The sequence below is a fragment of the Pseudorasbora parva genome, chromosome 13, assembly GCF_024679245.1.
Source record: "Pseudorasbora parva isolate DD20220531a chromosome 13, ASM2467924v1, whole genome shotgun sequence".
Classification (NCBI taxonomy): domain Eukaryota; kingdom Metazoa; phylum Chordata; class Actinopteri; order Cypriniformes; family Gobionidae; genus Pseudorasbora; species Pseudorasbora parva.
Genome location: NC_090184.1, coordinates 7,253,656 through 7,265,696, shown reverse-complemented (window position 1 = coordinate 7,265,696; position 12,041 = coordinate 7,253,656). Strand labels below are relative to the sequence as shown.

The following is a 12,041-nucleotide window of genomic DNA, read 5'->3' as shown; positions in this document are numbered from 1 at the left end:
GCAATTCAGAATTCTAAGCTTCTATACTTTTGCCATTAATTGTAATAATCCAGATATTTTTGTATGCACAAGGAGTCTGATAACAGCCGGTCCTTCACAAGTCCATGTGGGATTATATATAGAAACAGAAAAAACTGCGACAGACTAAATCCAGAAGACCTATGGCAGTGTTTCCAAGACTCTTGAAGAAACCTACCTGCAAAGCTACAGTAATGTGAAAAGTTTTAGACAGACACTGCTGTAAAGGAGGATTTAAAAAAATAAAAATGTCAAAAATAGATTTTATTAATCTTCTATGACCTTCAATGAACAACGTTTGCATTTAAAACAGACTTTTTGTCATGTAGCTTTACAGGTAGGTTAAAACCATTTAGGTATCAAGTATTTTTGTGTCTGCTATTTCGTAGTCAAAGTCATTTGTAATTTACATGCATTTTTATTGACCTTTCATCAGTTCATCAGAAATGTCCTCACCTCAAAAGTCTCTGTGTATTCCCGACAGAAATGCTCGTAGACTCTGAGCTCATCAAACGGACGCATGTTGATCTGTCTGGGCCGCAGTTTGTTGATATCCGTCTCTATGTCATCATTCTGTAGTGCATAACAAAAATTATGAACTTTGATTGCTCTTTTACAAATATTCTGGACCCCAATTTAGGCAAACAAGTAGAAACAAGTATGCATAGAATATGATTGTGTACACATGATAATAATAATAATAATAATAATGCATTTTATTTAACAGCGCCTTTCAAAACACCCAAGGTCACTTTACAGGGAAAAACAGCAATAACAATATAAATACATAAATCAACACACTTAAAACACACATGCATCATAGAGACAGAAAAATAAGTAGTAAATCATAAAAAAGCCTGTGTAAAAAGGTAGGTCTTAAGACGAGATTTAAAAGTATGCAGACTGTCAATATTACGGATATCGAGAGGGAGAGAGTTCCACAAGCGAGGGGCCGCATGGCTAAAAGTTCTAGCTCCCATGGTCTTTAAGCGTATACGTGGTAAGACAAGAGAGAGTGATAGTGAGGATCGTAAAGTGCGTGAAGGAGTGTAAATATGAAGAAGATCAGTAAGATAGGGAGGAGCTAGACTGTGAAGTGCCTTGAATGTGAGAAGCAGGATTTTGAAGTCAATTCTATATTTCACTGGAAGCCAGTGAAGTTGCTGGAGAGTTGGTGAAATGTGCATGGTAGAAGGAGTTCTAGTAAGAACACGAGCCGCAGAGTTCTGAACCAACTGAAGTTTATGGAGAAGTTTGGAAGGAAGACCAGTAAGAAGAGCGTTGCAGTAATCAATACGTGAGGTAACTAGTGCATTAATGAGAATTGCAGTGTTGTTCATTGAAAGGGATAGACGAAGGCGATTAATATTACGCAGATGAAAATAAGCGGTACGTGTAATATTATTAATATGGGCTTCAAATGAAAGTGTGCTATCCAGAATTACACCCAAACTCTTAACCTGTGAAGAGGGATAAATGAGATGTTGATCAATATCCACAGGTATATAGTCAGAGTTTTTCAATGTGGATTTTGTCCCTACAAGTAGGACCTCGGTTTTGCTACTATTAAGCTTAAGGAAGTTAGCTGAGAGCCAGTCTTTAATTTCAGCCAAACAACGGGACAGGAGAGGTGGTGGAAAAAAGTCAGAGGTTTTGGAAGATAAGTATAGCTGGGTGTCATCGGCATAGCAGTGAAAGTGAATGCCATATTTCCTGAAAATATGACCAAGTGGAAGTAGATAGATAATGAATAAAAGTGGACCCAAAACAGAGCCCTGAGGAACACCAGTAGTGACTGTCGATGATCTTGATCGGAAGTGCTTTAATTGGACAAACTGAGTACGGCCAGAGAGATATGATATAAACCAGGACAGGGGTATGCCAGTGATCCCAATAGAAACTAACCTGTCAAGGAGTATTTTGTGCGAGATGGTGTCGAAGGCCGCACTCAGGTCGAGAAGGACAAGAATGGTTAATAAACCAGAGTCAGCTGCCAACAACAAGTCATTAGTGATTTTGACAAGAGCTGTCTCTGTACTGTGGTGCGGACGAAAGCCAGATTGAAACTGCTCAAACAGGTTATTTTTGGACAGATGATCATTTACCTGTGTTGCAACACATTTTTCCAGAATTTTAGAGATGAATGGCAAATTAGAAATCGGACGGTAATTATCTAGGTTAGATGGATCCGCCCCTGGTTTCTTAAGGATTGGAGTAATAATAGCAGATTTGAAATAGGAGGGAACATAGCCAGAAGCAAGTGAACAATGGATAATTTTAGAAATTAATGTAGATAAAGATGGTAAACAGGCTTTGACTAAGTGAGTTGGCAGAGGATCAAGCCAACAGGTAGTAGGCTTGGATTCCCGGATAAGACGCAGTATCTCCGCATCAGTTGGTAATAAAAAAGAAGAGAGACCAGAGTGTGGGGACACTTGAAAAACTGAGCAGCAGTAGTTATAACCTAAGTTACTAGCAAGTATTTGTTGGTGAATATTTTTAATCTTAGACTCAAAAAAAGTCATAAAATTGTCACATAGTGTGGTAGAATACATGTCTGATGGCAGAGAATCCGGTGGTCGTAAGATATTTTTTACCACAGAAAAAAGAGATCTTGAATTTGTTTCTCTGGCTCCAATTAAAATAGAGTAATAATCAGATTTAGCTTTAGACAGTGCATCCAGTGGTGGGCCGTCAGGGCCAGCAGGGCCTTCTCTGCTGGCCCTGTCAAAATCATTATATATATATATATATATATATATATATATATATATATATATATATATATATATATATATATATATATAGTTACGATTATATTTCCAGAAAGAATGTATTTATTTTTGGTGTATTTTCCATATGTCATCATCTAAACGCATCACAGCCCCGAGGACCAGCACTAGTAGAATAGCTTGCCTTCCATTGAAGCTGCTATTTTCCATTGGACCATAGCTTTGACTGACGTGGGTCATTAGCCAATCAAAATTTGATGTGTAGTGATAGAACGGCCCAGAGGCCCAGCGATGTGTCGGTGTGCTACCCCCTGCTGATGTCATCAGCCGTCTGAACTTTTCGCGGGTTGTGAGAATTCTGTGTGAAATAAACTATGGCCGCCGCGGATGACAGGCTGCGTGCGAATGATCGATCCTGATGTCAAGCCGGTAATGTTAGCTAACAAGCAGTGTTTTTTCTGTTTCTTTGGATGTTCTGTTGGTCCGTATTTTTGTTTGTTTAAGAGTATTTGTGCCAGCTGATTTTGATTCTTTTCACCATTTGCCTAAACGGCGACACGTGAGTGCAGTATCATCAATAAATAGTCAAATTGCCTTTTTGTCTCGCGTGTACACTATGAAAGCAAAGTTCGTAGTAGTATTGCGTACAGTGCATTATTGTATTTTGTGTGTGTGTGTGTATTATGACACACAGGAGAGGGTGAAATATGAGGACATTGGCCATGTCACTTTTCAAAATGCTTATAAATCATACAGGATGATGTTTTTTTTAGAAAGTAAAAATGCAGAATGTTTCATGTGATGGGTAGGTTTAGGGGCAGGGGCAGTGTAGGGGGATAGAAAATACGGTTTGTACGGTATAAAAACCATTGCGCCTATGGAATGTCCCCATATGTCACAAAAACAAACGTGTGTGTGTGTGTGTGTGTGTGTTGTTATGGCGTGGGGCGTGTTGATCGTTAGTGAAGGCCCTGACTGAAACCCCACGGTACGCTACTGAGTGCATCCTTATAAAGTTGGACATGTTCAGAAAGCATTTGTTTATGTACAGTGAGACCAGATTTGGCATACAGACGCTCTAACCTACGACCTTTAGTTTTAAGTTGACGAAGTTCTGGGGTAAACCATGGAGCAGAATGAATGAAAGAGACAGTCCGGGTTTTCACAGGTGCATAATCATCCAAAATCTTAGTTAGTCCATTGTTATAATAAGAAACCAGTACATCAGCATCAGTAAAATCAGCTTTGCTGGAAAAGATGGCAAGTTCATCAGAGAAAGAAGACACATCAATGTTCTTAATGTTCCGAAATTGGATAGAACGACACAGATTTACCTTAAAAACTGTCAGTTGGATGCAGAAAGACACAAGTAGATGGTCTGATATGGACAAGTCGAAAACAGAGCAATTATACGGAATAATGCCAGAACAGCAAATTAGATCAAGGATATGCCCTTTAGAATGGGTGGGCAAGTTAGTGAATTGCAGCATACCAAAACTATCCAGACAGGATAGAAAATCTCTTGTGCTTGTGTTGGTGACTTCATCTATATGAATGTTAAAGTCCCCCAGCATGATAACATTCGGAGACATGGGACATATGTAAGTCAGAAGCTCAGAAAGTTCAGTTAAAAAGAAGGGATTGCTCTTAGGGGGGCGGTAGATAGACATGAGAATGGTAGGAATAGCCCCATTGATTTTTAGGGCAATCGATTCAAATGAAGAATATGTAGGCACAATTAGCTGGGATACTTTCCATTTCTCTTTATGAAGTATTGCCAAACCCCCTCCCCGTCCAGTAGCGCGGGATTTACAAATAAAGGCATAACCCGGAGGAACAGACTGGTTAAGATGGAGAAAATCATCCTGTTTCTGCCAAGTCTCAGTTAAACAGAGGAAATCAAACTTACGGTCAGACAGCATATCATGCACCAGAGGTCCTTTATTGGAGAGTGATCGTACGTTGAGTAATCCAAAGGAGAGATTGTTTTTTCCAGTATCGTTGCCAACCGATCTGGCCAAATTGGTTAGTACACCATGATCAACAGTGCGTGTAGACCTCCTTGCTGGACGTGGATTCGACGACCAGAATGACCGTATTGAGCACGAGTCATCGATGGTGTAACTTCGTCGAGACCCACGATGACTGTACGGTCGACGTGGTTGATACGCAACATCTGGATGGAAATGTAAAGCTGACGGGAGTTCAAAAGGACGGGAGCGGAGCTGGAGAAGTTCCGCCGCAGAATATTGAAGGATCAACACTGCAGGGTGGTATATTGCAGAGAGGATGACCCAGACGTAGTTAATCCATACAAGCAGTCCGATGATCTTCATAGTTGCTTCCCGCGCCAAAGGCACCTCGAGTGAAGAATCAGAGGTCAGTAACCGGCAGGCAAACCGGCAGCCGCGAGAAGTATCACACAGATCAGCTGATAGCGTGCGGTGGTCCGAACTCGCTGTAGTCAGCGTAACAGGCAGATCACAGATAGATGATGGCTATAAAACAGCTTAAAACAGCAATAAAACAACTACTAAAAGTCAAAATATCCAGGAGCAGCGGCAGCAGGTAGCGCCAGCGTTCACCCCGGATATGACGAAAAGAATGTATAAATATGTAATAATATATAAATATTTGATGAAAAATGTTGATGAAATAAAGTAATTAAAGATAAATAGAAATATTTAAACTCAAAAAAGCATAACAAAATAGTGCATAACTTCAAAATGATCCCAAAATGTAATTTATGTATTATTTATAAATTATAAATTAAGTGTGAATCTCAAATAAAATTAACATGAAAAAAAAAAAACTATACAAATAAATGCTAAATCAAATGAATACTATAATAGTATATAAATAATACTAAAACAACATTGATTGTATCTCATTTGGTACTGTATCAGTGAACCACACAACTGCTGGGACATTTTTACCTCAAAATTAGAAAAATAAATAAATACAATTCTTATAAAATTGTAATAACTTAAAGAAAATTGTATTTAATTGTTACAATAATGAAAATTGGGGTGAAAAATTTGCACAAAAAAATAAATGCAATACATATCTAGGGCTGGCATGACATTTGTTTTAAGACTCACAATCAGTCACCCTGTTCTCTAAATATTTGTATCAGAAATTAAAAGACCCACATCGGTTGATCACTAGAATCATAGTGAAGCTTTAACGTTTTGTTACCTGTGTTTTGTGGCCAGTTTCATCCTCCTCATTTTCCGTTTCATTTTCTGTGTCGACCTCAGTAGCTTCGTTCTCGTCGCTCTCATCAACTACATCATCCACTAACACAGAAGACACAGGGATATCTTACCACTGGCGCTACGCACATCAAACAATACTGAACTCAGTGCTGATATTAAAGCTGATATTAAATGTTCAAAGAGGTGAGTGGAGAGCAAGAAAAATAATTATTTAGAATTCTTTTCTAAGTCATCTACAATAACAAGAGGAAAGACAGTAAATATGGTGCATTTTGACTTGAGAATTACCATGCACCCTTCTGGCACCAGCAAGTGTGTTTTACCTCCTGGCGGCTGGTTGTACAGCTGCGCCACTGGTCCACCAGCTGGTATGTGTGGCAGCGGGTGGAGAAAGACACTTTTAATGGTAGGCAGTGGTAGGCGGTTCTTTGGAAAGCATTTCCTCATAATTAGGCTGGAGGTATTGACCAGTGGATCTAGTGTCCGGACAGGCAGGCACTCCTGAACACACCATAGTGATATATCTTTACACTGTGGTGAAACTGTTCGGCACATTCCAATAATATTACAAATAAAATAAAACTTTATCTGAAACTTTCATACAGTGGATGCGTTATAAAGGATCCTCATCCCACTGGCATCTATGAAGGCCTTCCTGCCAAGCTTAATGTTGGTGAGGTTTTTGATGCATCCCAGGATGCTCTTGCGGATGACCACGTGGCGGTGACGTGTGTCATTGCGGTGCCAGTCCTGGTAGATTGCAAGTAGTGTGGGAAGATATCCTCTGTCCACCGCCCGACGGGCATTCATTCCTAAAGAACACACACACACACGAGAGAGAGACCTGTTATCGACATCATTAACAGCTCTGCAACAATGTGTAAAGCATTGGATGTGTGTGTGTGTGTGTGTGTGTGTGTGTGTGTGTGTGTGTGTGTGTGTGTGTGTGTGTGTGTGTGTGTGTGTGTGTGTGTGTGTGTGTGTGTGTGTGTGTGTGTGTATAATGAACTTTTTTCAGCAACGTTGCATTAATTAGTCAAAAGTTACAGAAAAGCCATTTATAAATGTTAAAAAAAAATTTCCAAATAATTGCTGTTTGCAACTTCAACTTTTAATTTTTTATCAGTTTCCACAGGAATATTAAGGAAGCACAACAGTTTTCTGGAGTAATGATACTGAAAATGTGCATCACAGGAATAGATAAAAAAAAATTCTAGAATACAGTAAAACAAAAAACATCTATTTTAAATTGTAAAAGTATTTCACAACATTTAAATATCAGGATAATCCCTTATATAAAGGATAAAATATTTTAATGGACAACACGGAGGCAAAGAACCGCCTCACACGCAGCGAAGTGTATTTAATTTGTATAATGCACAGCTAGCTTTGGATTAACCCGCTTATACCTTGGTCATTTGTTAGCATTGACAACTTAAAACTGTTATTGATGTTTGCAAACACAATATTTATATTTGAATTAATGCATTATAGCATTTATTTTAATTTCTTATCAAGAGAGAGAGCGATATGAGAGATGGCCGATGCGTGTGTGAATTACCTGCATCTGTTCAGTGTCTCTCTCTATTAACAACAAAGCTGTAAGTTTAATTACTTCAAAACCAACAACGTTACCCCCTCGTTGCTGAGAAATAGTGATACAGTAGTGGATCTATTTTATTAATAAAAGTTGCTGGGTAGCGTTCTATGTGAAGAGCATGATCGCCGATCTCTGTGTGTGAGTGAAGTATGCTTGTGTGAGCTTCAATGAAAACAGTGCTTTAATACGGAACTGTGATTAAACTAACTTGTATATTTTAATTGCGATAAAAATGTGCAAAACTATTAAGGGAATAGTCACACAAATCATGTCATGCAAAATATACACACTGTATGTATATTTAATATTGACGTCATATGAATCAATATTAATCATCCAAGGAGGCATCTTACCGGACTTGAGTAATGCTGCTAGTGTGTCCAAGGCCACCCTGTGTTGGAAAAAAATCTAATAAAATTAATGATCAATGCCATTTTTGTAATATTTAGATGTCTTGGTTACCACTGTAACCTCTTCCGTTCCCTGGTGGAGGGAATATTGACACTAGGGGTTGCTATTGGAAGCCTCAAACACCTCAGAAGTATTCAGAAATGTTTAATGGAATTGTCCAGTCACTCCCCGGATATCCGGGTATAAAAGAGGGCTGGCGTGCTTCACTCATTCAGGTTTGTGCTAAGGAGTCAAGATGGTATCTCGATCATTTCAGCAGCTGTTTAGAGTTGTGGCAGGAGGGACACTATGTCTTCATTCCCTCCATCAGGGAATAGGGGTTACAATAGTAACCAGGATGTTCCCTATCTCTCGGTCTCTTGGATGTGTTAAAATACAGACACTAGGAGTTCCTATACTAACTAACTAACTAACTAACTAACTAACTAACTAACTAACTAACTAACTAACTAACTAACTAACGTCATGACCCTCTGTAGTTCAGATGCCAAGTAACAAGTGCACTTAACTCACTCACAACTGTCCAACACCCAGGGAGCCGGACCCCTAGTCCCCCTTTGCCCCTAGCGGACATTGCATTGCAATGGGAATAGGTCACTTCAGCTGCGGATGCCTTTTCTATAAATTAGTTATTTTTGCAGCCAAGCACACCAGTTGGGAAGCGTTCTCTTTCTTGAGGAAGGAACACTATGAAAAAGGGTGGTCCAGGGTTTGACAATCATGAGAAACTCACCTGAACATCGAAGCACACATTATAATGAGGCACCATTCGCCAGAACCAAAGAGACTGCAATGCTCTCACTACCAAGAGGCACGCTAAGCCTTAGAGGTTGTTAGGCCAGGAGAATTGCATCCACAATCCAGTGGGCCATTTTCATACTTATTCCAGTCATAACTCGTCATGCTGAAAAGCAGAATACAAGGAGTTCATGAAGGTTCCGAGTCCATTAAAGGGTTACTTCAGCGATTATCATATGGCTTTGTATCAGTAGAAACCCTGGAGTATATTCGAATGATTGTGCCAGACTGAACATGCGCTGTGAATCTATGTCCAACGCGTTTACCTCAGCTCTCATCACAAGCCCATCCATGACTGTCAAATATCTGACTCCTGCAGCGTTTTGGTCTGTGAGACTCCCTCAGAGGCAAAATCACATATTGAACACACGTTCAGTTTTTAATTGTAGTGTCTGTTCTCTAACTGAACTGATTTTATGAAAATGAACGCGGTCGCGGTGGGAAAGTGATCAGTAATTCAGTAATCTGGTGGCTTTGGGAGTGGCCTCGTAGGGCAGCAAAGCATTCTGGGAATTGTTGTCTTTCATCCCCATGAGGCAAAAATAAGTTTTCTGTCTTTTCTCAGTCTAGAAAGCACTAAAGTATTTATTTATTTATTTTCAAATTTCTACTACATTAATGATCCAGTTTAAATACAGATTCACTTTCCCAGCGCTGAAGTACTCCTTTGAGGTTCAGGTGCAAATGCTCAATGTCTGGCCGTTGTGATAACGAGAGCCATGAGCACCGTGTGCGACACGGGGGAGGAGGAAACTAATTTTTTGCAGACCATGCAGGAGAAGTCCATCTGGTGCCATCTGGCCAAGGAAAAATGCTGCTCACCTCACTTCCCTCCATCGGAAGTTTGGCTTGTCCCCAATTCTAATGCAAGCAGCCTCTCCTCCCCTGGGTCGCCCTTTCTAAGGTTCGCTTTGAAGCATTCCAAAAGATTCTTAGTAGCCTGTTGACGAGCAGTGGTGCCACATTCGTGTGTAAGGACCAATGTGCTGGCCTGGCAGTCAGTCCAGATGATGGCAGGGCCAGTACAGCCTCTGCAGAGGGCATTCCTCACGATGAACAGAGGTGGCAGTCGATCCACGCCGAGGCAAGATGTTTTGTATTGCCTCTGTTTGTTTCTTGACCACCGAGATCTGCTTTCCAAAGTCGTTCTTGGGAGACGGGGCAAGAAAGCAAACTTTCTCTGCATCTTTCATTTCCGTCAGGTTCACCTGGACCACCTGGACTAGCCTGTAAGGTTTAGTCGGGCACCTAATGCAGTCCCTGCATCATCTCTGGATCGGAACCACATAAGATCCCTCAACACTTTGGCTTGGTAGACTTGCAGGATCACCATAGCGTGCAGGGCGGAGGCGGGCCCGGCTAGTGCCGTTGTAAGCCATCGAGAGACAAGGTAAACTTAGAGTGGTGAGGACAGAGGAGCTGGTGTACCATGTTCTAGCTAAAAAAAACTAAAGGTGCCTTCTACAACTTCTACAGGGTGGAGGAGTCCACTCAAGCCCAATGCTCGCTGCTGCCCAGGAAAGCACAGCCGCAGACTGAGCATCTGCCTCAGACTGAGCCGTTACACCCAAGGTTGGAGGCTCAGGTGAGTATTCAGCTTCTGAAGATGCAAGTCTGCCCTCTAATACTGCGATCAATGATTAATCTTCCTTGTGAGCCCCAAATGAGAAAATAAGCTCACCCTGGGGCGAGCCACCAAATTCATCCAGAAACTCAACCGGAGGACACGAGCATGCAGAGCAATGGGAGGCCCACGGGGATTCACCTGACAGAAACACTCCTATTCCCATCCATTACTCACCCTCAGGGCACATCGCAGAGGATTCGTACCCAGAGGTAGAAGGACCAGGACGGGAAGCACCTGAGGTGACTCTTGGTCTCTTGAAAAAGAATGAGAGTCACAAGCACAGCGTGCCCAATGCCATGGCCATGTTCTCAGTGAGGACACAAACCATCAAGCCGTCACAGCATGAGCAACGCCCATATACTGAAGACCATGATGGTGGCCATCCAAGGGAGACATGAATGTAACATAAATCTGACAAAGAAGCGCATTGGAATGATGCGTTCAGGAAAACTATCTACACTTTTCTGTGTGAAGAAAGAGAAAGCGATAGATCGCTGATTTGCTCAGAAGAACAAAGGAAGCCAGCCCACTTTTATGCCCGGATGTCTGGGGAGTGGTTGGACAATTCCATTGGCCTTTTCTGAATACGTCAGAGGTCCCAAGAGCAACCCCTAATGTCGGTATCTTATCACAAAATCACAGAGACCATCAGATAGTGAATGTGCATTACATCTTTCTCAGATTCGGTAAACAAGAATACACAATACATACTTTAGCAGAGTGGTGCTCTTTTTACTAAAGGGTCCAATAATATCGAACATGATCTCCAACGCGCCACTCCTTCCCAATGACACTGCATTTACCACTACAAAAAAAAAGACAGAAGTTCACTAATGCCCTACTGTAGTGATCCAGAAAGTATCTTTTTTTTCTATCAGCACATTGCAAAGGTATTTCTTATTGTAAATTTGCTACAGAGCACAACACGTAATGCAAGTGAACTTACAGTTGCCTGAGTAGACCCGAAGCACCTGCAGGCATGGCAGCAACAGCTTGTGGTTGTGCAGATTATGTTTCACCAGATTCACAGTCACATTTAGAGCCCCGTTCAGACGCGCTTTAACACCAAACTTCTTGTCTGAAGAGGAAGTGATGACACTGGATATTGTTAATTTGTCCAATGCAATTTCTGACATCTTAATCAAACTACAACAGGTTCAAATAGTTAAATAATAAACGTAGACTTAAAAGAAGATGTTTGGATTGCACAAAAATATTGCGTTTTCTTATTTTAGTTTACAGGGTTAGCAAAGCAAAAACAAGTGAAGATTTGGTGTTGTGTGTACCTTTCGGGCCAACTTTGACCAGTAGAGAATGAATGAGAAGCATCAGTTCCTCATTGGCAGGAGGTTCTTTGCTGGAGCTATTTAGCAGCTGCAGCAGAATTGCTGTTCCTCCCTTAGACACAAACACCCCGGTCCTACGGCCTCCACCTACCACAGCAAGTAAAAAAAAAACATGCTAGACCTGACAAAGCCATTCTGTCCTTCAGAAACACTGTTTTGACTGAAGCCTTCTGATAACAGCTTCACTGAGCTGATCCTAGTGTTGTGCACAAAGGGCTTTTTATGGAAGTCTAAGGCTGTGTTCACACTTTTTTGACAAGAAAAAGTTGACAAGATATCTCTTTTAGTAAA

At 41.0% G+C, this 12,041-nt stretch overlaps 1 protein-coding gene across 2 annotated transcripts in view; it reads right to left on the bottom strand.

The window, feature by feature from the left end:
• The window catches only part of agtpbp1 (ATP/GTP binding carboxypeptidase 1), a 66,976-nt gene that overhangs the window by 35,445 nt on the left and 19,490 nt on the right, over positions 1–12,041 (bottom strand). For both annotated transcript variants that reach the window (XM_067413056.1, XM_067413057.1), the window contains exons 6-13: positions 11,691–11,837; positions 11,351–11,482; positions 11,116–11,209; positions 7,922–7,959; positions 6,572–6,780; positions 6,292–6,469; positions 5,949–6,049; positions 475–591 (exon numbers count right to left, since the gene is read on the bottom strand). In XM_067413056.1, coding sequence (XP_067269157.1) covers positions 475–591; positions 5,949–6,049; positions 6,292–6,469; positions 6,572–6,780; positions 7,922–7,959; positions 11,116–11,209; positions 11,351–11,482; positions 11,691–11,837 — 1,016 coding nt within the window. The remainder of the gene's footprint in view (positions 1–474; positions 592–5,948; positions 6,050–6,291; positions 6,470–6,571; positions 6,781–7,921; positions 7,960–11,115; positions 11,210–11,350; positions 11,483–11,690; positions 11,838–12,041) is intronic.